The sequence below is a fragment of the Panicum hallii genome, chromosome 9, assembly GCF_002211085.1.
Source record: "Panicum hallii strain FIL2 chromosome 9, PHallii_v3.1, whole genome shotgun sequence".
Classification (NCBI taxonomy): domain Eukaryota; kingdom Viridiplantae; phylum Streptophyta; class Magnoliopsida; order Poales; family Poaceae; genus Panicum; species Panicum hallii.
Genome location: NC_038050.1, coordinates 60769611 through 60795520, shown reverse-complemented (window position 1 = coordinate 60795520; position 25910 = coordinate 60769611). Strand labels below are relative to the sequence as shown.

Below are 25910 nucleotides of genomic sequence, written 5' to 3'. Positions count from 1 at the left end.
CTAGTGCAAAATTGGCTTGTCCAATCCGCTCATAACTATTTGTACAGACGGTTTTCGACCTAATTCTAGTTCTAATCTTATATTTAGCTAGCTGGTTCTGTGAGCCAACAATAAATTGATTTTTCGCAGTCGGTGGCTATCCACTGTGGAAATTAATTTAAAATTTTGGATTTTTAGCGCTAGAAAAAATAAAAGAAACATTTTACACCTAAAGGGTCTCGGGTGGACCTCGTCTCAACAACCAGAGACATAATTTTATGAGTGGAATATACACAAGCACAGCGAGCATCACTAGAACCTGTGACTAGCTCGTACCCCCAATCACTCCATCCATGCTTCATTTGTGAAGATAATTAGATGTCTTGCGAGGATTAATTGAAGGCGCAAAATAAGTTCTTGTAGTATAGAAATAGTAAAATAAAAATTTACAATACTGTGAAATTTAATATAAATCTACTCATATGATATCTTCATGTTTCTAAACCAAATACCAAAATAGCTCCAAAGGTTTTTATCGACATCATACAATAAACTTCAATATTCTTTTTTTTAAAAAAAGCACTTTACTATTTTATGACCAAATGGTACATGGCACAGGAAACTTTGCAGCCCACTCTCTCCTCCTGGCCAGCCCTACGATCAAGCACTCTTTGCCGGTCTTTAGTCTTTACATAAAATAGTTAGTTCATCGAGCACGAAATTCGCATGGTTTCCTTCCCCACACTGAAAACATGTAGCCGAAAGCCTGATACCAGAGCACGGGCCACGGGCATGGAAAAGCGCCGATCCGAAAACGGCGGATTCCCTCCGCGCAACAATCCAAGTGTCCCACTCCCACAGTAGCGACGAGACTACGAACGCACACGCACCCACCCCGCCCCCGGGTCACCCTCACGCTCGCCACCACCCACCCCCCAGCCTCAGGGCCAGCCCCGTCATTTCCGCCCACGGCGCCTTTACTTTTCCGGCCTCCCTTTCACACTCACTGACTCACTCCCCCCGCGCGGTCGCCCCCCGCCCGCGGCCAATAAATTTTCCCAGCGCGACGGCGCCCCGCCCTCCCGCTCCGTTCCTCCCCCCTTCCCCGAACCTTCCCCGGCTCCCCGGCTCCCTCCTGCCCCCCCGTTTTAAGCCCCGCCTTCCGACGAGCCGCCACGCGAGCGAGCGGTTGGGAAGAGGGGGGAGAGGAAGGGTTTGTCTGTCTGATCGGGGGCGGAGCCATGGCCGAGAACCGCAGGTTCGTGCTGCCCGGCCAGCCGCCAGGTACGAGCAGCTCGAGGCCGGTCGCCTACTCGCCTCTGCTTCCTTGTTTGGGGTTTTGGTCGCTTCCCACGGAGGGAGTCATGGAGAATTCGGTGGGTTTTTGGGGGCGATTTCGTTCGGATGCGTTTGTTTTTTTCTTTTGGAAAAAACCGCACGTTGCTGTGTCGATCGAGGACAAGTCGTCTTAAATGCTTGCATCTGAAAAAGGCCGTGCGATGCGGTTCCTTCAGTTCATGCGAAATTTCACTCTCCCCTTTTTCGTTTCCTCCGTTTCCTGTCCGGCTTCGCAATTTTGCTTTTACCGCCTCTGGAAGCTGAGCTAGACCAAAATCTCTTCGGTCGCCGATTTTTTCTTGTTTTCCAAAGGAAAGCGATTGGCCAGTCCCCGGCGTTTTCCTGACTTTTCCGCGCAATAATTCAGAGCGGACAAAAGGGTTTTCGGTACCAAACAAAGCAGGCCCGTGTGCTGAGTGGTGGGAGCAGTTGCTGGCGTTGACTAACGGGTGACTAACTTAGCCTCGTGCTGGACCTGCAGATTTCTCGCAGATACTGCAGGAGGCTCAAAAGCGCTGGCTGCGGCCCACCGAAATCTGCGAGATCCTGTCCAACTACAAGCTCTTCTCCATCGCGGCCGAGCCGCCCAACAGGCCCATGAGTATGGCTCCTTGCTCTGTGAAATTTCCTTTTGTTTCATGTTTTCTCTTCAGGTACTGTAGCTTCTGAAAGCTGGTCTGAAAGATGTTTGTTGTTCTTCCATTGTTAATGATCAAATGATGGCGCTGTTGCCTGTTCCGGTTGGCTCAGTAGCTAGGGGGACAACCGCGGTAGGATTTTTGTTCTGCCACTCAAAAATGGTTTTGCATTCTGAAACGGACAACGTGATGTGTTGTTGGAAAAAGGGTCATGGTGGTTAAATTTCACGGTGAACAGTATATGTGATTGTCACTGGGCAACAGCAGCCAGGGTGATTTGCTTTCAAGTCATTGCTGATCATTCGTTAATGTTAACGGTGCTCAGTATGCCCATTTTTTAGATGCGTAGAAGAAACTAATAGTTTTTTTCCCTTACAGAAAGCATTAGGCCGGTTACATTAGCTCTAGAACTTGATTGCTTGATTGGATCAAAGCTATTCTTGTGGTTTTGTATGTGTGACCCTCAACTTTGTCTGAAAAGAAATTCATTGGCACTGATTCTCCTTGACTTTCATGTGACTGCAATAGGTGGCTCTCTTTTTCTATTTGACCGCAAAGTACTGAGGTACTTCAGAAAGGATGGCCACAACTGGAGAAAGAAAAAGGACGGAAAGACTGTCAAAGAAGCTCATGAAAAATTAAAAGTAAGCAAATGGTTGGAAGCTCCATATATAATAGTGACTATGGATGATGGGATATTCTGTATCATTTTGGCATGGGAACTTGTTATTATGTATTTTGTATCATTTTGGTATTGCTAGGAACCTGAGCATGTGCTGTTGTGGTTGTATATTATTTGTGTCTATTCTGCCTGTCCATCATAGACTGCTGTGTCCATATACTTGTGGTGTTGCTAACAACTAGAAGCTTTTACAGCTATATTCATTTTAGACTTATATAAGCAATGGGCACTGCATTGGCAGAGAAGCTAATGCATGAAGTTGCAAATGTTGCATATCATAGGATGGGGCATAGCTCCATCGTCTCACTGACAGAGACCTGTTAACTCATACTTACGTGAAATATGTGTTTCATAGCTCACAGTTTGTGTGCAACCATGAAGTGAAGGAAAACACAAATTCTGTTGCATTTACTGCAAGCACAAGTCCTACTTTTTTATTATTTAGTTCCAGCGTCTGGAATGTACTGCTACCTGAACCTTAATGCCCATCTATTTTGATTTTGTCCTATTTCTTTTGTGCCTTCACTTGTCTGCTAAAGCTGAAGCTTGTTATTTTAGGCTGGCAGCATTGATGTACTCCACTGCTACTATGCCCATGGAGAGGAGAATGAAAACTTTCAAAGACGAACATATTGGCTGTTGGAAGAGTAAGTGTTGAGTATTGCGTCAATTTGATTCCAAACTCATTGGGATGGTACACTGGTAGTTAACTTTATACCCAGAGGAAAGTGTGACCATGTAATCAAATGACTTCTCTTATTTTTCAGGGATTTCACACATATTGTTCTTGTACACTACCTTGAAGTCAAGGTACACTCAATTTCATGCTCCCAGGAACCTTCTCTTGCATCTGTTCATTTTTTGTGTGTTTTCTTGATGGTGTCTTGTCACTGGAAAATGGCTCATGGAGATTTTATGTCACCAGCGCACATGGGCATTTACTGACTGTGCTACAGAATGTGTCTAAAAACCTATGTTCACCAGCTGTATTAGCAAATACCTCAAATACTATATGAGCAAATGTTTGCATACTTGCGGCATGTACCATATGGTCTTTGTTAGTAGTGTTCATCACAATTTCCCTTCTGCCTTATAGTTGATGCTATATCATACTTGGGATCTTCCGTGTTTTGTGGTGACCACACTGCCACTACAGACAACACTATATACCCCTTCTATTCAGCTAGGGTATAATACACACTGCATTATAATTATATACCTTTCTAAAGTGCATGCACATAAATTAGTCTATGATTTGTATAAAGTCATTGTTTGCAAATGGTCTCCAGCGATTTTGTTTTATATATAATATACTCCCTCCAGATCGTTTTCTAAGGCATGAGGGGGAGAAGTCCACATACCAAGGAGAGCCTCCGATCTGTGTGCATGCCAATTACTCCAACCCCATCAACTTCCTTTTGCATGGCCGCATGCAGCGAGTACTCCAGCCAAATGATTTAAACCAAGCTAAATCACTGATGCTTTAATCACACACGCACGCAAAACCCTTTCGTTTTCCTGCCAGCCAGTTAATTACCGTCATTGGAACACGCACTCGCCTAACAAATCGCCCATACCAAAAAATCACGGTGCAACTAACATATCAGTCTGGAGTAGTAGTAATAAATAGATTCTTCCAGGAGTACAAATATAAGTCTAAGGCATTGCTTTTGAGTGAGTACTTGTGTACCTATTTCTATTTGACAAAAATGTTAAGACTTTTCGTTCATTCTATTTTGTGTTTAACTTTCCAGGGATGCAAACAAAGTTTCAGTCGTGTGAAAGAAGAATTTATGCAGTTATCCAATGTCGACAGTCCTTCATGTTCAAATTCTATCACTAGTCAGAACCAGATGGGCCCACAAACCATGGAGGCTGCTGAAAGCCCAATAAGTAGACAAATTTCAGATTATGAAGACACTGAATCAGGTATTACAGTTTCCCAATCTTCCTTCTGCATCATCTACACTAAGAATAGCTTAACTGATGCAGATTCAATTATGCACCTTCTTTCAGTGTATCTAAAGCGAAATTCGGTGCAGCAGATAATTTCCGAGCAAGCTCCAGATACCACCCTCTCGCTGAGATGCAGCAGCCTGTGGATGGATTCATAACAGAAAACATGTTTTATGCTTCTTCTTCGACTGTTGGTAGTAGACAAGGCAAGCATCACTCCTCTGTATTTGAGACCTTGGGTTTCCATGCTAATACTGTGTTCTAAATCATTTTATTTTTTTTCCCGGACCACTTCCAGGTTATCATGGTGAAATGCTGCCAACAACAGCTAACGTAGATAATCATTCACTTTCTCACCATGACATAGCTAGAATGTTCGGCGATTCCAACACTGGGCTAAGCACCGTTTCCAGAATTCTGTTTGATTCAGTGCCATTCAATGAGCCCTTCACAGATTATTCAACTGGGTTCACAGAGCCAACACTTCATTCTTCGTTTGCCTGCTTAGAGGCTAACAATATGGATAATAGCTCTCGTTTGCAGACATTTACATCTGAGGCTCTGTACACTAACCACCTCAGCAAGGAGGAAGCAGATGCACTGAGTTTTACTGGCATACCATCATCAGAGGTACTTTATTATTGTCTGTTAACTTTCTGAGAGCCTGTAGAGTTGGATGGACTTTACTTTGGGTGTTAGTTGACCCAAGGGATGTATATAGACACTATCAATTTATAAAGACAACTTAACAAAGCACCCATTTGGTTACTTGTAATTACAACTTGGTTGATCCTTATTTAAGATATTGAATACCTGTTGTATCAAAAGCAGTGAAGTTCAGATGTACTTCCAATTCACAGCTAATGCTTGTACTGATCCTTATCAGAAGAATGTGAGCATGGGCACGTCTATTTGATGGTGTTACACGGTTACATCTGATATATGAAAAATTAATTTATAACAATTTTTCAGGTAAACGGAAGTAGATGTACTGAAGGTAGCATCAAGCATCCACTCTTGAAGCAGTCATCATTAGATCTAATGACGATTGAGCCTACTGGTTTGAAGAAACACGACAGCTTTTCAAGATGGATGAGTAAAGAACTCGAAGAAGTGGTTGATTTGGGTATCAAATCCACTTCTGATGCTTTCTGGAGTAACATTGAGACAGTTAAGGTTCCGGATGGTTCCAATGTGCTGACTAATGAACAGTTAGATGCTTATGTAGTGAGCCCTTCACTTTCTCAAGATCAACTATTCAGCATTCTCAATGTCTCACCAAGTTGCGTATATATTGGTACAAATACAAAGGTGTGTAAGCTGTTTTATGGTCTTAATTGCTTCCATTCTTACAATATGTATAGTTTAGGCCTCCATAGATTGATAATTCTACTTAGTTATTTAGTAGTTTGCAGTACTGATGTCTCTCTTTTCTAGTTGTTAATTACTCTAATGATGCAGGTTTCGGTTACTGGCACATTCTTGGTAAATAAAGAACATGTGGAAAATCGTAAGTGGTCATGTATGTTTGGGAATGTTGAAGTACCAGCAGAGGTTTTAACAGATGGCACCCTACGCTGCTATGCACCAGCAAATCAATTAGGAAGAGTTCCATTTTATGTGACCTGTTCAAACAGGGTGGCTTGTAGTGAAGTTCGAGAATTTGAATATCGGGATCCAGAAACTCAGTACATGGAGCCTTCTCCTTCCCAAGCCAATGGTGTAAATGAAATGCACCTTCATATTCGTCTTGAGAAGCTACTCACTTTGGGGCCAGATGACCATCAAGTGCATGTTTTGAGCAGTGGGAATGAGAAATATGAACTAATAAATGCTATTAGTTCCTTGATGCTTGATGTGAAATGGTCAGATCAAGAATCACCTTCTGCCAACAAAGTAGTTTCCACTGCTAGAGATCAAAGTTTAAAGAAATTGGTGAAAGAGAAGCTGCATCATTGGCTTATCTGTAAAATAAATGATGATGGAAAGGGTCCTAATGTTCTGTGCAAGGAAGGTCAGGGTGTAATTCATCTTGTAGCAGCACTGGGTTATGATTGGGCTATCAGACCGATAATTGTTGCTGGTGTAAATGTGAACTTTCGGGATGCTCATGGATGGACTGCGCTTCACTGGGCTGCATCTTTAGGAAGGTATGCTTACACATTCTTCATAAAGTTGTTCCAAAATGGGATGCCCACGTTCACTGGAAATTTTTGTAAAAGAAGTTACCTTATTTCTTTCTCATCCCTTTGTCTTGCACTTTGTATTTTAATAGAAACTTGGTCCTTTTTCTATTACTGAAATCTATATTTATATGCTTTTTAGAGAGCGGACAATTGGTGTCCTCATAACAAATGGAGCTGCAGCAGGTGCATTGACAGATCCAACTTCTGAGTTCCCTTCTGGAAGAAGTCCAGCTGATTTAGCGTCAGTAAATGGACACAAGGGGATTGCTGGTTTTCTCGCAGAATCTGCTTTGACAAGCCATCTGTCAGCACTTACTATTAGAGAATCAAAGGATAGCACTGCAGAAGTGTGTGGGCTACCAGCTGTTGAAGATCTCACTGGCATTAATTCTACCCAGCTTGCTGGAGAAGATTCTCATGCTGAATCACTTGAAGGTTCTTTAAGTGCTGTTCGTAAATCCACTCAAGCTGCAGCTCGGATATTTCAAGCCTTCAGGGTGGAGTCTTTCCACAGAAAGAAAGTTGTGGAATACGGAGATGGTGATTGTGGATTATCTGATGAACGGACACTTTCGCTTGTTTCTGTTAAACCAGGACATGATACACATCTGCATTCTGCTGCTGTTCGTATTCAGAATAAATTTCGTGGATGGAAGGGAAGAAAGGAGTTTATGATCATTCGCCAGAGAATTGTCAAGTTACAGGTAATGCTAACAACCAATTAACGAATTTTTGTGTTACTTTATGTGAGTGTCTACTGAATTTACCTGCCTACATAGGGTTGCTAGTAATTCCACTTAGTTGACCTAAAGTGTTAACACTTAACATTCTGCAATGATCTTGCATGTGTTAGCTTATAACAAAAGCTTGATATCTTTTTTTTAGAATAGATTATTTGTTTGAAATACCACAGCAGTATAGCTAAAAGATCCTTATGCATGCTACAAATAACATTCATCAAACTAGTATGCTGTTGCGAACATGTTATTAGACAATTTGTAGAATGCTAGAAACATAGGAATTTGGTGTCTTCTTGTGTTTGGTCCCCCCTGTAGCCTCAATACTAGAATTTTGGTCTTAAATTATATGTAGCAGCTCAGCCTTCAGGGACAAGGTAGCATACATCAAACTCCATGTCTAATAATTCTGCATATTGGCTCCATTTTAGGATTTATTTGCTATATTCAAGCAAAACTAATGAGTTCTGTAATCTGTCAGCACTTTTTGATGTTGAGCTGCTAAACCTTTAGTTTATCCTGACTGAATGGCATGCCATGAATCATTGAATGACGTTTTACAAACTATCTAAATGCAGACGGTCCCTTTCGAACATAAGATTTAACCTGTCTTTGTTTGTCATCAGGCTCATGTGCGAGGGCATCAAGTAAGGAAAAGCTATCGGAAGGTAGTCTGGTCAGTAGGTATCGTTGAGAAAGTTATACTGAGATGGAGGAGAAAGAGGCCTGGATTACGCGGATTTCGACCTGAGAAACAACTTGAAGGTCCATCACAAATCCAACCTGCAAAGGCTGAGGATGAATATGATTTCTTGCACGATGGCAGAAGGCAGGCTGAAGCCAGTCTACAGAGAGCACTTGCCCGAGTGCACTCGATGTCGCAGTACCCAGAAGCAAGAGAGCAGTACCATAGGCTTACAACCTGTGTTGCTGAAATGAAACAGTCCAGGGTATGATATGATTACTGCCACACTATGGAAGCTTGCCAAAGGCAGGGATTTTTTGGTTTGATCATGCTTTGATGTTGGCTATTTTGGAACAGATGATGCAGGATGAGATGCTAAACGATGCATCTGGCGGTGATGGGAACGATTTCATGGCTGGGCTGGAGGACTTGATCTGCATGGACGATGCGGCTATGCCTGCCATTTGGTGAAGCTGAACTTGTTAGATCAGTTAGGCAGGGAGGCCGTTGCCTTGTTACCCTATGTCCCCATGTCGGACTAGTTCTGTAAATTCTTCAGCTAGCTGTTCACCTCTGACTGTTTGACTCGCATTCTGCTAATATTATGTAACTCAGCTTCAGTGCACTGATTACCTTCCAACTATTATTGATACCTTTTCCCTACAAATTGTCGTTTCTCATCTTAGTTATGCATCGATGTGAGCGTCTGAATGAGTAGTGTTACGAGGTTATGAACAATGCGAGGTGCTTAGGTGTGGATGCCTAAAGTTAAAGTTCTACAATGCAAACTGGTGCTTGATAGGCTCACTTTCCTTGTTAGCACACATTAAGCGTGTGGTGCAAACTTCATATATATGGAGTGATAAATATAAGAGTTTTTTCAGTTACGCACATCCTCTAAGCAGTAAGCACCCTATTGTACATGCTCTAACTCTTACGGTTTAAGTTCTACGTTACCTTAGACATCTGAATGGAGCATCCTGGTGCAAATTTTCAGCATCTAACGGCCTCAATCTTGCACGCGCATCCTGTGTTCACATTGTCGGGTCACCTGTTGTTTTCGACCAGTACGCTCGGAGCTTAAAAATTACACTGGTTACTGTCCTTTCATGGACTGGCTTTAGTTGTTTATGCGTTGAACCTTTTGGTGTTTTAAGTAGTTGAAAGGCCATGGATCATCACGGGGACGGCTGATAGAGTAACTACTATAAGTTTAGAACAAGCTAGTTACCAACATAACCTCCATCGACACGTGGAACTTCCAGTCTTCTCCTTCCTGGACGGCTGGACCAGTGTTTTCACTAGCGTCCACAGAAAGGAGGAACCGGAGAGATGAATCAGCTGACCGGCATCATCGTAAAGCCCTCTTCGGCTACTAGCAAAAACGAATGTGGCAAGGTTGGCGATGGCACAAGAGAGCAAGCATCTCTCCTTACGAGCAGAGGGCCCCGTTTATGACACGTCAAATCCATACGAGCAGGAATCTAGTTCGAATGAATTTTCTTTCAATCTTTTTTGGTCCAACTTGTTTACGTGGACGAATCTCAAGCAAAAAAAATGATAGAAATATTAGGAATTGTGCAAATCATAAAAAGCCATGCCTAAAAGCATGGGAGAACAAGCCATAGCTTGGTTGGCAAGTGTTTGCAGCCTAGGCGCCTAGCAACGTTCTGTATAGGTAGGTATTGGTGTTCTCACTCGGATCCCTTCCTACTATTATTACGAAATTGGTAGCACCACTACATTCTTTAGAAAAAACGGGTATAAAGCATGGATTTAAAAGATAATCTCCCTGATAGGTTTGAGGTTCGGCTTCCAAGGATGTAAAACAGAAACTCACATATTCCTTTTTTTTATCTTTTTAAAACTTATCGGTACAAGTATTAATGAATTGACACAATATTTAATGATTGTAGCATTTTCACTAGAGTTTTCTCCCAAGGTAAAAATGGCGAAACACACAAACATATCACCGATTAGCCTTTTTTCACACACAAAAAAAACACTGATTGGCATGATAAGACCATGTTTTTAGACGCAACCTACACCTCAATCTAAAATTACCATCACCATCAACCGCCTCTGCCTCTTTCAGGTTCCCATTTGACCTCTCAAGTTTTTTTTAGAGCAAACCACCCAACTTGGGAATGGGGGGTCGACGTGTCGCGCTCAACAACGGATGGAGCCCACGGCCCGGCAAAATATAGCAACCCCATTTAAACCCGGCCCTCCCCGCCATCGATCCTCGCCTGCCCAGCCCAGCCCACAGCCACAGGCCACAGCAGCGATCGGCGATCGCCGGAGCCCCCCTCGCGCCGGCGATCGCCAATCATGGCTGCGATCCCAGCTGTGGCGCCGGCGCCGGGGCTGCCACCTCCATCTCCTCCCATGGAACAGCCGCGGCGGCGGCGACCGTGCGTCGTCTTCAGCTTCGCGGCCGCGCGCGACCGCTTCCTCCGGCACCGGTTCTTCTCCGCGGGCCTGCGCCCCTTCTCCGTCCGCCTCCCCTCCCCGGCCGGCACAAGCACCGTCGTCCACCTCTGGGCGCCCCCGCGCCCGGCGCGGCGCCCCGTGCTCCTCCTCCACGGCTTCGGCGCCTCCGCCACCTGGCAGTGGGCCCCCTACCTCCGCAGCCTCCTCGCCGCCGGGCTCGACCCCATCGTCCCGGACCTCCTCTTCTTCGGCGCCTCCTCGTCCACGCTCCCGGAACGCTCCGAGACGTTCCAGGCCAGGACCATCAAGGCCGCCATGGACGGCATGGGCGTCCGGCGGTTCGCGGTGGTCGGCGTCAGCTACGGCGGCTTCGTCGGGTACCGGATGGCGGCCATGTACCCGGAGGCTGTGGAGCGGGTGGTGCTGGTGTCCTCGGGGGTGTGCCTGGAGGAGCAGGACCTCGCCGCGGGCCTGTTCCCCGTCGCCGACGTCGGGGAGGCGGCCGAGCTGCTCGTGCCCCGGCGACCGGCGGAGGTGCGGCGGCTCGTGAAGCTCACCTTCGTCCGGCCGCCGCCCGTCATGCCCTCCTACTTCCTCAAGGACTACATCAACGTCCGCTCCGATTCCTCTCTTGTCGATTTCACCGCCAATTTCGTTCTCCTTCTGCTCAGTTGCATCTTGCACGATTTCAGGTGATGGGCTCAGATCACATTCAGGAGAAGACGGAGCTTCTGTTTTCTCTCATCAACGAGAGGAAACTATCGGATCTTCCGAAGATCAGACAGGTAGTTCTAGTTTCTCTCTCGAATTGCAAGAAACTCTGGAAACCTTCAGCGATTGATGCCCTGATGGCGTTCTTGGATCAACTATGCACGCAGCCAACGTTGATCGTCTGGGGGGAGCAGGATCAGGTTTTTCCGATGGAGCTGGCGCATAGGTTGGAGAGGTCAGTTTGGTGCTTCCTTCTGATTGCAAATAGCAGATTCCAGATCGATGTGTCAGACACATTATCTAGTGCTAAACTTTAATCCAAAACACTCTGCAGACATCTCGGGGATAATTCTAGATTAGTAGTGGTGAAAAACGCTGGGCATGCGGCCAATATAGAGAAGTCCAAAGAGGTGTGCAAGATCATCGTCGACTATTTCCAGGAACCCGATTCAAGTGTTTCAGTGGGAGGAAGGTACATAAAGTGATCGATCTCCTCACCGTCTAGCGTGATCGTCATTTGTTAGTGCAAATTAAGCAGTTTAATTCAGAGATTTCAATTGAATTGTTGTTCATCCATATGATTTTGGTAGCCAGCAGACCTTGAAATTTGAAGTGCCTTTTGAAAAATGGTTGGATTTCTTGGATCACTAACACCCCCTTCTATTGAATCAGGCGGGGCAGCAGCGCTGATGGTGGGAAATTCTGAACAAGGGCATCTCGTGTGCTCGGTTCACAAAATTTTGCCGTTCCATTGGCTCTTCTCTGACGCCGTTCCATTGGCTCTTGAGCAGTTGTAATCGTAACACGACCATTTTTGTAACTACTACATGGGATACAAACATCTCTTGTAACATGTCCGAGGACCTTCTCTATTAAAAGAAGCACGTTTTTGACCTGTTAAAGAAGGCCTGTGTGGCTGTGTCCTCCTGTTTTTACTTCTCTGACAAGCTAATGCCAAGACGTCTTCAGCTCGACCAATAAAACATCGGTTTTCATGCCATTCGATCTTATAAACGCCACGGGATCTGCTCTTATTCCCCTCTGAATGTTGAGATTAAACATCATATATAACACCTAGTTTATTTGAGACTAAAGAGAAACAAACAGGCCTTATTATAAAGGGCAAGAGGTACATCAGGCTCGGGAGGAATGGATGAAGATGGCCAAGTCATCAAGCAACCAGGTGCCCTCCACTCCACAGTTATATACGAGCCTCGATCAGGGCTGGTGACACATCACACACACATATTAGCAAGCTGTAAGCATCATGCTTAAACCCGTCAGTTGATTATTTAGATAAGTCGATTTAGTAGTCACAACGGTAGTAATCTGTAGGGCAAGTCCGCCATGGGAGCTCACAGGGCGAAGGGCTTGCGGTAGATGTCGAACATCTCCGAAGAGGACAGGTTAGGCTCCTGCAACACGAGCCACAGTAATTTGTCAGGAACAAGAAGTCACTTGAGCGAAACAACAACGATCCGTCGATCCGTCCGAGCCTCCGCCGGACAGGGAAGCTGCGCTGGCCGGAGCCTCACCTGCACGCCGCTGAAGTTGGCGACCTTGCGGACGGGGGCGCCGACGGGGCCCTGCAGGTTGCAGCTCCCGCCGCCGTTGGTCATGATGGCTTTCATGGAGGTGAGCAGGCGGCCGTAGGTGACCCCGCACGGCTCGCACTCCACCGCCTTGATAAAGCTGTGCGTCATGGCCCCCACCGAAGCGTACGCCTCCGGCGTCTGCAGGGCATGGCGTGTCAATTCAGTGGCAAGAAAGAGGGAGCGTTCATGGCCACCGATTGGGCTGGAGTCAAATTCAGATTCCAGATGATGAGAGTGCGTTGATAATGATCACTGACCATGCTGAACTTGCTCTTGCCATCGCTGTAGCCGCTGATGAGCACCGCCTGGCCGCCGCTCGTGCCCTTGCAGGCGCCCGACGGGGGGCGGTGGTCCTCCCACTGCCAGTTCCCGCTCCTGGACATGTGGCAGAAGAAGGGGAGGTCGAGGACGGTGGCGCTGTGGCAGGCGTCGACGACGGCGTGGAGCTTGGCGCCGTGCACCAGCGGGCGCACGATGGCCTCGTTGATCTCGTCGTCCAGGATGGGGCCCTTCTGGAACGAGTCCATCGGGCAGATGGCCTCGTCGTAGCCGTCCGCCTCGTCGCAGTCCTCGTCGGGCACCTGCGCCCCCAGGCCGGAGAAGTGGAACACCAGGGAGTCGCCGTAGCTGCAGCCCTGCACCAGCCATTGCATCGCCATCCGGATGTTGTCCTTGGTCGGCAGCCTGAACGGGTCCTTCTGGTCATCTGCGTGCACCGGCCCGGTCGTCGTCAGAGCACGCGCGCAGCAACAATACTGTCACGCATAGATCATGGATCTCCATTGTTAATTCTTGAGAAAAATACATGGAGGATCACTTGCCAGTGAGCATGATGATGCAGTCGCTGGGGAAGCCGAAGCGCTGGCAGAGGAGCTGCCTCATGCACTTGACGTCGTTGATGGGGCCCCGCAGCTCGCCGCAGCCGCGGCGCATGCCGGCGTACGTGATGCCGATCAGGACGGCGCGCTTCTTGCCGCGGGTGCAGGGGAAGGCGGCCGCCGGCGCCGCCGGCCTCGGCAGCGCCGTCAGCGGGAGCCGCATGGAGCGCCGGATGCGCGTCACGCCGCAGCATTGCGCGCACTGGATGGCACGCTCGCCGGGGGTCACGGTGAGGCACGCGCTGCAGTACTTGCAGCGGATCGTCGCCGGGGACCTTCCACCACAGTTCATGGCGAAGCCGGGATCGGAGGAGGGAGGCCGGAGCCCGGAAGCTATAGCTTGCTTAGGCTGATCACTACGTAAGCGTTGCTTCTTTGCTAGCTTACCCTCACACTCTGCAGTTCTCCCCTTTATATAGCAAACGAAACCACTATTGCCAGATGCTGGTGCCAAAGATGATCCTTCTTTTTCAGAGAAGGTGGCTCATATATAATTGTTCTTGGGTTATTGCTTCCGCGTTTTTATTCTCAGATATGCACACATGGTGGCTCATATATAATTGAGGAGTGGAGTGAAAAAGATTTGCATGGAATTGATCTTTCAAGTGGGCAATGATTTGAGTGGAGGTGGGCATATATTGTCTTGGCTGCATCGTTTATTGTTTTTTCTTTCAACAATGTGACATCTATGTATTTCATCACGCAGAAGCTATATCATGGATGCTTGAAAAGCTACCTTTAGTTTGGCTGCTATAATATCCATTTAATCATGATTTGGTGGTCATGCTCTTTTTTTCCCTCTCTATGTTCTTCCCCGACCAAGGGCGATGTTCTCCGGCGACAACCAACTTCGTCCGATCCCCATCAGCCTTCTTGCCCCTAGATCCGCTCCACCACCCCTCTCCACACTAGTCATTCCACTTTGGGAACACCCCCACCTCTCAAAAAACCCACCGACACCAATGTCGTCCAACCGCCATCCTCCACTACTCGTGACTGACGGCGCTTCGCCCACCGCACACCTCCTCTACCAATGTTGTGCCTCCCAAGGCTCCTTCTAAGCCTAGCACACCTTCCTAGACTACAAAATCCCAATTCGTTATTTTTGAGGCGTATGGGGAAAAGGAAGTGTGGTTTATTTAAGAAGGGTCATTTATTGTTTGTTTTGCTGCTTTTTCTTGAGTGAAATTTGTTTCACATATCCAAAATTGTGTCCACCAGATTTGCTTTAAGATCGATTTACATGTATTTACTATTTACTAGTTCATAGCGTCGAAAACACATAAATTTTTCTCGCAAAAAACTCATATAATTTGAGTGATATGCAGTTCGAGTTTTCACTCAAAAGGTATCTATACAATCCTATTTCCCACTGTATATCTAGTGAAAAGAGTGTCGAATTACTGTCAAACAAAACAGTAGCAGTTCTCAATTCTCTTCTTATGAAATAGACTGAATTTGAACGGTGGAGATCTTAGGGAATCACGTAATAGCACCGTGATGATTTCTGCATATACTCCAGATGACAAGTTGAAATGGGTACATGATTCCTTCTCCTTTCCCTTTTCTTCTCTTGAAATGGCCGCCAGATTCTGTTCAACACTACGCGACTTGATTCTATATCAAATTTTTATAATATATTTCATGAGAACGTGGAAAGGGATCCCATTGCATATGTATTGACGCTAAAAAAAACTGTATAAATGTAAAAGAAATACATTATGTGCTCAAGGCCACTTTAGCCATGTTTGAGTGGAAAATGAAATCTAAGTTTTTGTATATGTCCTGTGGATAACCATGTGAAAGTGCATTTAGTGACCTAAATAGGTTTTGGTGTTGATGATATGCATAATTAAGAAGCTAATAAGTTTATCGAAGTTATGGATATGTTAAGATCCAATAAAAAGAAAATATGCAAGAAAAGATGCCACTTTGCTTGATAGACGGTGTTGAAGCATAAAAGAAGATCTTTTATTATCTATTTTGATTTTTTTGAATTTGAGTTTAGGAAACATCGTACTATTAAAAGAAATACGAATGGATAGCTTGAAGATGTTAAAGTGTTTAATTGAGATGCTAACTATCCAAAAGAGACACAAATCACTTACTTATTCACTTAGTTTTTCTGACCATTGAAGTGAGTGTCGGAAGTTCCAACAATGAGTCGGAAGTTCTGACACCTGTCGCAAGTTGTTAGTTTCGGGTTCTCAGCCGGCTAATTTAATAGGGTCGGAAGTTCCGACTAGGGGTCGGTAGTTCGAACGATCACATAACCAGCACACTAATGGCTAGTTTTTGGGGTTCGGGTATTTATACCCCCTCAGCTCTTTCTTCATTTGCTGCCAACCTGACTCGAGACAAACAACTCCAAGAACATTCAATTCCCCTCCCCGATCTCTCCCAGAGCTAAACCTTAAGTTGATTTGAGCTAGGGCTTGTGCGAGAGAAAGATTGAGGTGTGTGACTTGAGGATTTGAGTGCAAGACCATCCACATTCAAAGTTTGCTTCTAGATGGTTGAGCGTCGGCCGGTTGAGCGTCCTCTCATGTGTGTACTCTCTTTGAAGTTTGTATTACCCATTCTTCGTGGATTAAGTGAATCAATCCTCCTTTGTGGTTGATTGAGGAAGAAAAAGGGTTAGTGTAAGATCCTACTTTTTTGAGCTCCTCAATAGAGACGTAGCTTCCTTAGTAGGAGTGAATTTCGGGAATAAATCTATTGTATCTTGTGCTTATTGCATTTATTTAGTTTTTATTGACCTAGAGTTTGTTTTGTGCCAATATACGTACTCAAGTTGTTGTGCTTGCAAAGATCACTTGCAGAAGTCTCCTAGTATCATTGCGCAACTTTTGATTCAGTCAGGTTCTGCAATTTCTAGTTTAATTTTGAATTGTATATGAGTAATTTTCTTTCGTTAGAAGTTCCGGTCCAGTGTCGGAAGTTCCTACTCATCGGAACTTCGTACATAGGGTTGGACGTTTCGATATGTTTAACCGCTGCGAAGATTTTTCAGGAACTTTCAGATACGTCTATTCACCCCTCTCTAAGCATCACCAAGATTCTTTCACCATGCAAATTATTTCACCATGCAAATTATTTGTTTCTAAAACTTCTCATCCAGTCATCATGGGTTGATCATTTGGTTAGTTTGTTGTGTTTGAGTCCTTGACTCAGTATGGATGCTTATTCTTTTTGTATTTATTCTAGAAATTAATTGTATTTTTCTTTCAAGGGTAAGCAATGTGTTCATTGACAATAAATTCATCCTTGATGACTTTGTTGATCATAGATATCAGTTGACTCATTTCAGTTGACTCGGCGCAAGGAGAGAGCACAGTTCACAGCTCAAATCACTTCTAGAGTCGCGTCTTTTTTTTTGTCTCTCGAATACGCAGGAGAGGTACAAATCACTATATTAAAAAGAAGAATTTCAAAGTTTGGATTACAGACCCAACGCGCCACACGGCCTGCGGGGGCTCCCAGAATCTTTGAGGTGACTAGAACATAGCGCAAATATGTTGCAGTAAGGCACCCAAAACCAATCCTAGGGACCCCCCCCCCCCCCACCCCCACCAAACAAAAAAAAACAATCCTAGGACTACACAACATGGCTGTAGTTGGGCTGGGAAACTTGGGCTGCGACTAACGCGGCCATGGCTGTAGTTGCCCCAGGCCCAGATCGACCCCTGACCAACACGAAGATACTACCTTTGGAGCACCAAATTTTCCTGAACAGTGGACGGTTTATTTTTAGTAGTGATTTAAATGGTTTGAGTATATCTCAAATCCTCATGGAAATATTACTTGCGAATTGAATTGTTAAAGGAATGAACAAAACCTAAATCAACAAGATGTGCGGCTGCACTGAAGCTGTGAACTTCTAAAGTTGGGCATCTCCTAGTGTGGATTTGCAAAATCAAGTATTTTTTCAGTTGTAACAGGTTGATGTAATGTAACAGAACTTTTTTTTTCTACTCCATGGACTGCAATGGTCTCATGTATATTGTGGATCTGAATCTGACGGTTTCTTGACATTGACAAAATTCAGAAAACTTCTTGGGATTGAAAAAAGTTCTGAATCTGACTTTTTTTAGATTGAAATGGTCAGATTCAGATCCATAAATCTGACTTCAAAAACATGCGAATGTACTACTACTATACGTTATGCTGTTATGTGACGATTTTCAATCTCAAGAAGTTTATACAAAAGTACCACGAATTGAAATCAAATCACATGAAAATTGAGATACATAAGAGTTTGAATCTGACTTCTTGAGTCGTCTTGTATATTCAGATCAGAAAACAGAAGTTTGTTTGCATAACTGCATAACATATAGCAGTACGTTTTCATGTAGTTTGATTTCAATTTGCATACATAACTGCATAAGTCTCACAGCTTATGCCTTTGTGTTTGAGATGCAGCAGCATATATAAGAGACAACAGTGAGAGAGGTGTAGAAAGGCAGAGGAGGCACGTATGACCAACCAAGCCCTCCACAACCTATGAGCTACAGTAGCTATGAGTCACGCTCTTTCAGACGAAGCATCAGAGCTAAACCCGTCGATTGATTATTCCGTCACGACGATGATATATATTTATGAAGTTTTCTCGAAGCACAGCCACCTATGGTGCTCATCACAGGACGAAGGGCTTGCGGTAGATGTCGAACATCTCCGAAGACGACAGGTTTGGCTCCTGCACCATCATACCAACGGCAGAAGGGAAAAACTTTGTGAGAGCATGGAAAGGTAGCATCGTGGATCCGATCGAGAGGCTATTGTCGGCCAAGATCGGAGCCCATCGCTCACCTGCACGCCGCTGAAGTTGGCGACCTGGTGGTGGTGCATCGGCGCGCCGATGGGTCCCTGCAAGTCGCCGTAGCTCCCGCCGCCGCCGCCGCCGCCGCCGCACTTCATGATGGTCCTCATGGAGGTGAGCAGGCGGCCGTAGGTGACCCCGCGCGGCTCGCACTCCACCGCCCGGACGAAGCTGTGCGTCATGGCCCCGACGGATCCGTAGGCGTCCGGCATCTGCGTGCGCGAGCATGAGCAGGAGCGAGCGGATTAGGAAGATGATCGGAGGTTGTTAACCGGAAGAGAACATTCGGTCGGCGCGTTGATCTATCACTGACCACGGCGAAGTTGCTCTTGCCGTCGCTGTAGCCGCTGAAGAGCACGGCCTGGCCGCCGCTGGTGCCCTTCCAGGCGCCCGACGGGGGGCGCTGGTCCTCCCACTGCCAGTAGCCGTTCCTGGCGACGCGGCAGAGGAAGGGGAGGTCGAGGACGGTGGCGCTGTAGCAGGCGTCGACGACGGCGTGGAGCCTGACGCCGTGCACGAGCGGGCGCACGATGGCCTCGTTGATCTCGTCGTCCAGGATGGGGCCCTTCTGGAAGGCGTCCATCGGGCAGAGGGCCTCGTCGTACCCGTCCAACTCGTCGCCGTCGTCATCGGCGACCTGCGCCCCCAGGCCGGAGAAGTGGAACACCAGGGAGTCGCCGTAGCTGCAGCCCTGCACCAGCCAATGCATCGCCATCCGGATGTTGTCCTTGGTCGGCAGCCTGAACGGATCCCGCTGGTCATCTGCAAGCATGCACGCATCGGCCGGCAAGCAACACGATCAGATGATCATGGATCAGATTTCTTTGAGAAAATAAAAGTACATGGACGATTATTAATCACTTACCGGTGAGCATGATGACGCACTCGGCGGGGAAGCCGAAGCGCTGGCAGAGGAGGTTCCTCATGCACTTGACGTCGTTGATGGGCCCCCTGAGCTCGCCGCAGCCGCGGCGCATGCCGGCGTAGGTGATGCCGACCAGGACGGCGCGCTTCTTGCCGCGGGCGCGCTGGAACGGTGCCGTCATGGGCCCCATGATCGGCAGCGGGATCCGGTCGGCGCGCCGGATGCGCGTCACGCAGTTGCAGTGCGCGCACTGGATGGCGCGCTCGCCGGGGATCACGCTGAGCGACGCCCGGCAGTACTTGCACGGGATCGTCGTCGTCCCATGGCCATGGGGCCTCCCACCGAAGTTACTCATGGCGAGCGAGCCGGGAGCTGTGGGGCCGGGGCTAGCTTGCGTTCCCTAGCTAGCTAGGTTGCTTCTTGGCTAGCTTGAGCTCACACCCTTGTTCGAGATCACTGATCACCTCCCCCGGCCCTTTATATAGCCAAACGAACTGGTACTGCTACCAGATACCAATGCCAGAGATTTTAGTGCAAGTGACCGTGACAGGGAGGAAGAAGGACATTTCACGCCGGAACATTTCTGCTTATTTCTGCTGCACATTGCCAAAACAGCAAAAAAAAAATCTGAACAAAGTAGAAATCGAAAATTCGCACCTTCGTAAATAGAAACACAAAGAACCTGAGGAAAGAATATTTGCTGCTACTTTCCCTTGTGTTTGCTAGCACGATTGATTCTGATCTTCGAATTACATTCAGATGTCATACTTCACAAATATGATTTTGGGTTTGATCTTGAAGTTTTATTTATATACCAGCATATATTTCACTACCTTTTGAGATTTTTTTTTTTGTCAAATACACGGTAGAGAGTTGTGTACGTCTTTATCATAAGAAGACTAATTTTGTTAAAATGTTACACAATGCGTGATCGTGATGACATGTCGCCCGCTGAGATCATACTGTCTAGTAGGACTATATTTCGCAATAGAGATACCACCGCGGATCCTATAGTCCTCTATGAATGATAATGTGTTTATTATACACCAAACAGACAACCCAACTCGTGATGTATATACTCCAGATGACAAGTTGAAACGGGTACGTGATTCTCTCGAGGAAATGGTTGCATGATTATTCTGATAAACTCTGCAGAATTTCACTGAAAATCTCCTTTCAAAGTTGGACTCTTTCAATCATGCATGTCCCCTTTTGATTCATCTTTGTTGATACTAACTCCTAATTGTCCAACCAAGTGCTAGCTACGAGCCTGTCAATTGCTGAATTATATGGAACCGACCATGAAGCTTTCTCCTCAACTCATTCGTTCAAACCATGCATCGAGACTTATATAGAGAATGCCTTAACAAAATTCTTGTCAATAGATTTGTGAAACGAATGCCATGACTCGCGTCTCATCCTTTTGACGGAATTTCGTTCACAGCCTGAACCGAACCGCCGTGCTTTTCCCGTCAGGTAGTCTGGAGCCGTCAGGAACACGTTCCACGATCTGCAGGGCAGAAAGACCAACCTCCTGACTCTCTCGACGCAAAACGATGCCTTTTATTATGTCCGTAGTAATCCGGGTGCTGTCATTTGCGACGGAATATGTGCGCAAGGCAAGCCCATGTGGAATGCGACGATATGATGATGCACATGCGAACCTCGAGTCCTCGACCATGGCGATCATCTTATTCCTCATCATCTAGATAAAGAGGCGTGCCGACACACCACAGGCAAGCGAGAAGCGAACGGGAGCGAGACTCAGATGGGAAGATAGGAGGGAATCGATCGGCCGGCGTGGTGTGTCATTCCCGTTCCAGCTTTTTTGTTGACTGACGCCGGCTTCATCCATCATTCGCCATCCCGTCCGCCGGGATGGGGAATATGCACCCACCGCCGGGCGCCGCCAGGCCGGCCACCTGCGAGGACGCCTGATACGGCCGCAGCGGCATCGGCATCTCTCCGCCCCCCGGCCACCCAAGTTGGCCGCCGAACCGAATGTCCGCCGGCCAAACAATTGCCATGCAGAGAGGTGGTTCCTCCCTGACCAGAATTTGGAATCCTCACCTGCGCCGTCGCCGTCGCTCCTCGGCGGCTAGGCTAGCTACCCGACGTCATCTGTGATGACGGGGCCGGGTGCATCTTTACCAGCGTGGCCGCCGCACCGGCAGCTCAGGCGGGAGATAGCGCCGGGGCAACGCGGAGTCCTGGACCGCGGACAGGGACGGCCGCGCGGGGTGGCGCGGGGAACAGCCAGCCGAACAGGAGGGCACGCCGGCGACGCTCCTGCAGCAGCGGGCCGTGGGCTGGCGCGATCTCGCAACCGCGTGTGTTTCGGCCGTGTCGGGCCCGCGTGTGCGTTGGGCCCACGCGACCAGATTGCGAGCCTATGGACAGACGATGTTTTGGGGCCAAAGACTAACTCCAATCCAATCGGCGCGATGCATACGTGTGAGGCCACCAGCGACATGCATGGCTCCGGTATTTTGGTGGACTAGCTTGCATGGCTGTTCTCCAACATATAGACAATTTGCCTTTTGCTGGCCCACCGAAAGTTCTTGGCGCCTGCATTACGTCCAACTCTCTTGTAGACTGACCATTTGTACGGGAGTGATTTGCATTGCGGTGGGGAGCCCTGCATTTTGCACTGTCTCTCTCCTTGGAATCATTTTAAATGATCGGTATGCATACTTGGTTGGAGTTGGATGGCTACTGCTATAGTACGCGACGGAAGGCAATATGCATTTGCCTCGCCTTTTGGCTCTGGATTGGAGTCAGTCTAAGGGCTTTGTCACAAAAAACTCAGCGGCGCGCGGAGCGAGCGAAAAGGAAGCCGCCGAGGCCTGGGAGAAAGCAAACGCAGGCTCTAATTGGACTTTGCTCGCACAAAAATCTGGCGGCCGAGAAGAAACCTCAAGCTAATTGGACGTGGCACAAGTGTGCAGGCAGGCGGCGCGCATTTTGAATGTGGCACAAGAATGCGGATGGATAAACGACTTATTATATTGTACAAGTGCACAACTTTTTTTTCAGAGGTCACCAATGTAAATTGGATCCTCGAGTAATTCAGATCATTGTTTCGAATTCGAGGTCCCTGTTTTTCTAGTGGTGCGTCCAAGCCGTCCACGATGTAATTTCCGGATTAGGAGTCACTCGTGTGACTTGTAGTCAAACCATTACACAAGGTGTAATGTTTTTTATATTGTTGGAACAATTATTCCAGCTTAAAAAAAATTGTTTCGTGTTAAAAAAATGTTCCACAAAAATTATCCTAGTGTAATCTTATTTTGAAGATTTCGTTGTAAGGAACACAGTGGTGCAGTCGGATTTTAATTTAAATATACGGTTTTAAAAAATATAACTACGTGACACCTTCACTACTAGTTTTTACACGTGTGACTTCTAGTAGCCTCCCGTAATTCCTCACCACGTAATCTGGAGTCTCGACATATTACCATTTTTCGTCATACACTCTGACAGGACATAAATTCCATTTCGTTGTAATATATGTTCACATGCCAGCTGATGCAGCAGCAGCAGCAGAGCTAATCACACCAAAGTAACATTCAAATCAAGTTCTTCCGAGTTGGCAGTCTCGACCAACAAATCACAGGAGGAATGGCTTCCGGTAGATGTCAAACATCTCTGACGAGCACAGCTGAGGCTCCTGCACACATGGATTCAGTCCAGAGTGAGCGAGACGTACAGGAGCATCAGCCCAACGATTAAGCCGTGGCAAAAGTGCCCGACGACTAACAAAGCAGAGCCGATCGATATGACGGAGCTCACCTGCAAGTTGCTGGACGGGATCATGCAGCGGACGAAGGAGCCGAGCCTTCCGGGGAGGCGGCGGCTCCCCTGCCCGTCGCGGATCCTCGCCCTCATCGCGCTCAGTAGCCGCCCGTACGTCGTCCCCGGCTCCGCCTCCACGGCCTTGATGAAGCTGTCCGTCATGGCGCCGATCGAGGACGACGACTCGGAAGAAAATCCCTGTACCGTATCGGCCGGAATAGATCAACACAGCATCAGAGAGTAATTAATGGGTGCGCGGAGTTTTTTGTTCAGAGACATACGCTGGCGTCCGCGGACTTCTGGTCGTCGCTGCAGCCGCTGATGGAGATGGCCAGGCCGCCGTTGGGGCGCTTCCGCGCCCCGCTGGGCCGGTCGTGATTCTCCCACTGCCAGTACCCCGTTCTTCAAATCCAGAGAGATCGATCATGTCTGCTTAATCGCCGGCGCTATAATTTCTCTAAAAGATTTCGTTTTTTGGTCGCAGGGTGCGTACCTGGACAGGCGGCAGAGGTAGGGGAGGTCGAGGATGGTGCCGCTGTGGCAGGTGTCCACGACGGCGTGCAGCTTCACGCCCCTGCCCAGCGGCCGGACGATGATCTCGTTGATCTCGTCGTCCAGGATCTTGCCGCTCTGCTCGAAGTCCGCCGGGCACAGCGCCTCGTTGTACCCGTCCACCTCGTCATCGTTCAGGTCCAGCTTCTGCACGCCGTGCCCGGAGAAGTGGAACACCAGCGAGTCCCCGCTGCCGGAGCCCTCCACGAGCCACCGCATCGCCCGCAGCAGGTTCGCCCTCGTCGGCACTCTCGTCGGGTCCCGCTCGTTCTCTGCCGCAACCATGACAGCAACTGACGATTAGTTCCCATCTCGTAAATTGGATCCGCAAGGAACAGGATGGAGCACGATCGAGGTTCTTGAATCCCTTCTTGCTGGTTACCAGTGAGCTCCAGGATGCAGTCGCCGGGGAACCCAAACTTGCCGCAGAGGAGGCGCCTCATCACCTTGACGTCGTTGACCGTGCCCTTGAGCTCGTGCGCGGTGCCCCTGTAGCTGACGCCGACGAGGAGCGCGCGCTTCTTGCGGCTCACGCTGGGGTAGTAGCCTGCCGGGATCTCGAGCCCCGCGGAGACGGCGGCCCGCGGCGGCGAGGGGTCCGCGAGCGTCACGCCGCGGTGGCGCTCGACGCGCGTCAGCCGGTGGCAAAACGCGCACCGGACGCTAGAGCCGGGCCCGGATGGCGCGGCAAGGCTCATGCCGCAGTGGCCGCACCACGACGTCCCCGCCACCGCCGCCGCGCTCGCGTTCGCCATGCCGACCGGCCTCGTGTTGCCCATGAGGTTGAAGATGTCAGAAGAGATATGCGCTCTGCGCGGCATCACGCATGGTGGCTTGGCACGGGCATATGCCAACATGGTAAGCAAAGCAACGGTTCCTTTATTCCATGGACCGAATTGCTGCTGCTGCCTTTGATCTGTGCTGTGGTTAACACCGAATATGATTCGTGCCAGGTGAAGATTAATCGAAATTAATTTCGCAAAAAAGATTAATCGGTATTAAAAGGCACGTATGAACTCGAACGAGAATCTTGAAAATGTGTTCGCACCACTAGCAGGGACATTTTTTTTTCAAACAAGAGAGGTTTAATATAAGGGGATCGATCCACTTTCAAATTTAACATTGTAGTGAATATGTTATGATTAATAGTCAAGCTAAAGAAAAGCCAAATAACACGCATAAATTAAATACCGCATATTTTGGGTGATGGGCTATCTACACTGATATAGTTTTCATGTATCCTCTTAAAAATATTTTTTTATGAAATATGATCTTCAATAGGCAAAGCATATGAAGCTTCTGCTTTGGGCCTCTGAGCAAATTAATCAAGATAAAATTTCATAAAACATTAAGATGTGGTAAAGGAAAAACAAACACTCAATGGTGGTCGATTGGTGCTAATAAATTTCATTCTCACTAGCTTATCTATGTTCATGTTATCCTTTTTTCTAGATCCATAAAAAATTGAAAAGCTGCATTATTACAGGTCAATTTTTTTGGCAATCTGATGGAAAAAAAACACATATAGGTTCGCTAACCAGAGTGTTTATACTGTAACACCCTAATTTTCAATTTAGGAGGCTAAAATAATTTTGCTAGATTATTTTGCAAAATTGATAAGGTTCTCTTTAATTTATTTTGATTCTAGAACATTTACCGTGAATTATAAACAATCTACTTAGCCCTAAAAAGAATTATAAAGAAAATAGATTTTTAGCATTCATGCTGCATTGCATTGTTTTATTTATTTAGGTTCAGTGAATTTAAATTCTCAAATTTGAATTCAATTGAATTATGCTTGTCCCTTTATTTCAAAAATCTTTCTCTTCTCTTCCTTCCCTTTGGTCCGGCCCATCTCTCTTTCTTTCTCTCTTTTCCCTCTCTCATTTCTCCTTTCCTCTCCTGCGCGGCCCAACTTGCTTGGCCTAGGCCGGCCCAGCCGCCCCCCCTCTCCCGGCCTGCCCCGCCTCTCCTCCCCTCCCTCTCTCTGCCGCCGACAAGCGGGCCCCACCTATCAGGACCTTCCCCTCCCCCGACCGAGCCGGACTCGAGCTCGAGTCC

General features: G+C 47.3%; 5 protein-coding genes across 7 annotated transcripts; 2 read left to right on the top strand and 3 right to left on the bottom strand.

Annotated features, from left to right (window-relative positions):
* Window positions 1–1056: 1056 nt before the first annotated feature.
* On the top strand, window positions 1057–8868 carry LOC112874119 (calmodulin-binding transcription activator 3-like). 2 transcript variants are annotated; one of them, XM_025937295.1, is made up of 13 exons: window positions 1057–1263; window positions 1799–1918; window positions 2484–2599; window positions 3196–3284; window positions 3405–3447; window positions 4392–4566; window positions 4683–4799; window positions 4892–5223; window positions 5566–5904; window positions 6055–6743; window positions 6919–7483; window positions 8143–8466; window positions 8559–8868. In XM_025937295.1, exons 1-13 carry the CDS (start codon window positions 1221–1223, stop codon window positions 8670–8672), a joined length of 3066 nt encoding a protein of 1021 aa, XP_025793080.1. In that variant the 5' UTR covers window positions 1057–1220; the 3' UTR covers window positions 8673–8868. The 2 variants fall into 2 exon arrangements, with proteins under 2 accessions (XP_025793080.1, XP_025793079.1); XM_025937294.1 differs by having other exon boundaries at window positions 4680–4799.
* A 1595-nt stretch (window positions 8869–10463) lies between these two features.
* On the top strand, window positions 10464–12225 carry LOC112875029 (2-hydroxy-6-oxononadienedioate/2-hydroxy-6-oxononatrienedioate hydrolase-like). Its single transcript, XM_025938709.1, has 5 exons — window positions 10464–11246; window positions 11327–11419; window positions 11513–11580; window positions 11680–11817; window positions 12018–12225. The coding sequence occupies exons 1-5, from the start codon at window positions 10533–10535 to the stop codon at window positions 12049–12051; spliced, it is 1047 nt and encodes a 348-aa protein (XP_025794494.1). The 5' UTR covers window positions 10464–10532; the 3' UTR covers window positions 12052–12225.
* A 127-nt stretch (window positions 12226–12352) lies between these two features.
* LOC112875028 (metacaspase-1-like) lies at window positions 12353–14216 on the bottom strand. The gene is made up of 4 exons (XM_025938708.1): window positions 13762–14216; window positions 13198–13646; window positions 12881–13078; window positions 12353–12760 (listed from the first exon to the last, which is right to left on the bottom strand). The coding sequence occupies exons 1-4, from the start codon at window positions 14108–14110 to the stop codon at window positions 12701–12703; spliced, it is 1056 nt and encodes a 351-aa protein (XP_025794493.1). The 5' UTR covers window positions 14111–14216; the 3' UTR covers window positions 12353–12700.
* Window positions 14217–18075: 3859 nt separating this feature from the next.
* LOC112875027 (metacaspase-1-like) lies at window positions 18076–19957 on the bottom strand. Of its 2 annotated transcripts, none has more exons than XM_025938706.1 (4): window positions 19503–19957; window positions 18951–19399; window positions 18628–18849; window positions 18076–18547 (listed from the first exon to the last, which is right to left on the bottom strand). In XM_025938706.1, the coding sequence occupies exons 1-4, from the start codon at window positions 19855–19857 to the stop codon at window positions 18455–18457; spliced, it is 1119 nt and encodes a 372-aa protein (XP_025794491.1). In that variant the 5' UTR covers window positions 19858–19957; the 3' UTR covers window positions 18076–18454. The 2 variants fall into 2 exon arrangements, with proteins under 2 accessions (XP_025794491.1, XP_025794492.1); XM_025938707.1 differs by having other exon boundaries at window positions 18108–18514; window positions 19503–19956.
* Window positions 19958–22972: 3015 nt separating this feature from the next.
* On the bottom strand, window positions 22973–24783 carry LOC112878347 (metacaspase-1-like). The gene is made up of 5 exons (XM_025942808.1): window positions 24232–24783; window positions 23791–24121; window positions 23579–23699; window positions 23295–23495; window positions 22973–23172 (listed from the first exon to the last, which is right to left on the bottom strand). Exons 1-5 carry the CDS (start codon window positions 24704–24706, stop codon window positions 23113–23115), a joined length of 1188 nt encoding a protein of 395 aa, XP_025798593.1. The 5' UTR covers window positions 24707–24783; the 3' UTR covers window positions 22973–23112.
* Between the last annotated feature and the right edge of the window lie 1127 nt (window positions 24784–25910).

Coding starts and splice junctions, on each gene's coding strand:
- LOC112874119 (XM_025937294.1), top strand. CDS start 1,221: ATGGCCGAGAACCGCAGGTTCGTGCTGCCCGGCCAGCCGCCAG. Junction 2,600..3,195: donor AAGCTCATGAAAAATTAAAA/GTAAGCAAATGG, acceptor TTGTTATTTTAG/GCTGGCAGCATTGATGTACT. Junction 4,800..4,891: donor GACTGTTGGTAGTAGACAAG/GCAAGCATCACT, acceptor GACCACTTCCAG/GTTATCATGGTGAAATGCTG.
- LOC112875029 (XM_025938709.1), top strand. CDS start 10,533: ATGGCTGCGATCCCAGCTGTGGCGCCGGCGCCGGGGCTGCCACCTCCA. Junction 11,247..11,326: donor TCCTCAAGGACTACATCAAC/GTCCGCTCCGAT, acceptor GCACGATTTCAG/GTGATGGGCTCAGATCACAT. Junction 11,581..11,679: donor CTGGCGCATAGGTTGGAGAG/GTCAGTTTGGTG, acceptor AACACTCTGCAG/ACATCTCGGGGATAATTCTA.
- LOC112875028 (XM_025938708.1), bottom strand. CDS start 14,110: ATGAACTGTGGTGGAAGGTCCCCGGCGACGATCCGCTGCAAGTACTGC. Junction 13,647..13,761: donor CTGCATCATCATGCTCACTG/GCAAGTGATCCT, acceptor CGGTGCACGCAG/ATGACCAGAAGGACCCGTTC. Junction 12,761..12,880: donor CCAACTTCAGCGGCGTGCAG/GTGAGGCTCCGG, acceptor CTCGTGTTGCAG/GAGCCTAACCTGTCCTCTTC.
- LOC112875027 (XM_025938706.1), bottom strand. CDS start 19,857: ATGAGTAACTTCGGTGGGAGGCCCCATGGCCATGGGACGACGACGATC. Junction 19,400..19,502: donor GTGCGTCATCATGCTCACCG/GTAAGTGATTAA, acceptor GCATGCTTGCAG/ATGACCAGCGGGATCCGTTC. Junction 18,548..18,627: donor CCAACTTCAGCGGCGTGCAG/GTGAGCGATGGG, acceptor GCTCTCACAAAG/TTTTTCCCTTCTGCCGTTGG.
- LOC112878347 (XM_025942808.1), bottom strand. CDS start 24,706: ATGTTGGCATATGCCCGTGCCAAGCCACCATGCGTGATGCCGCGCAGA. Junction 23,496..23,578: donor AGAAGTCCGCGGACGCCAGC/GTATGTCTCTGA, acceptor GATACGGTACAG/GGATTTTCTTCCGAGTCGTC. Junction 23,173..23,294: donor TCCCGTCCAGCAACTTGCAG/GTGAGCTCCGTC, acceptor CCATGTGTGCAG/GAGCCTCAGCTGTGCTCGTC.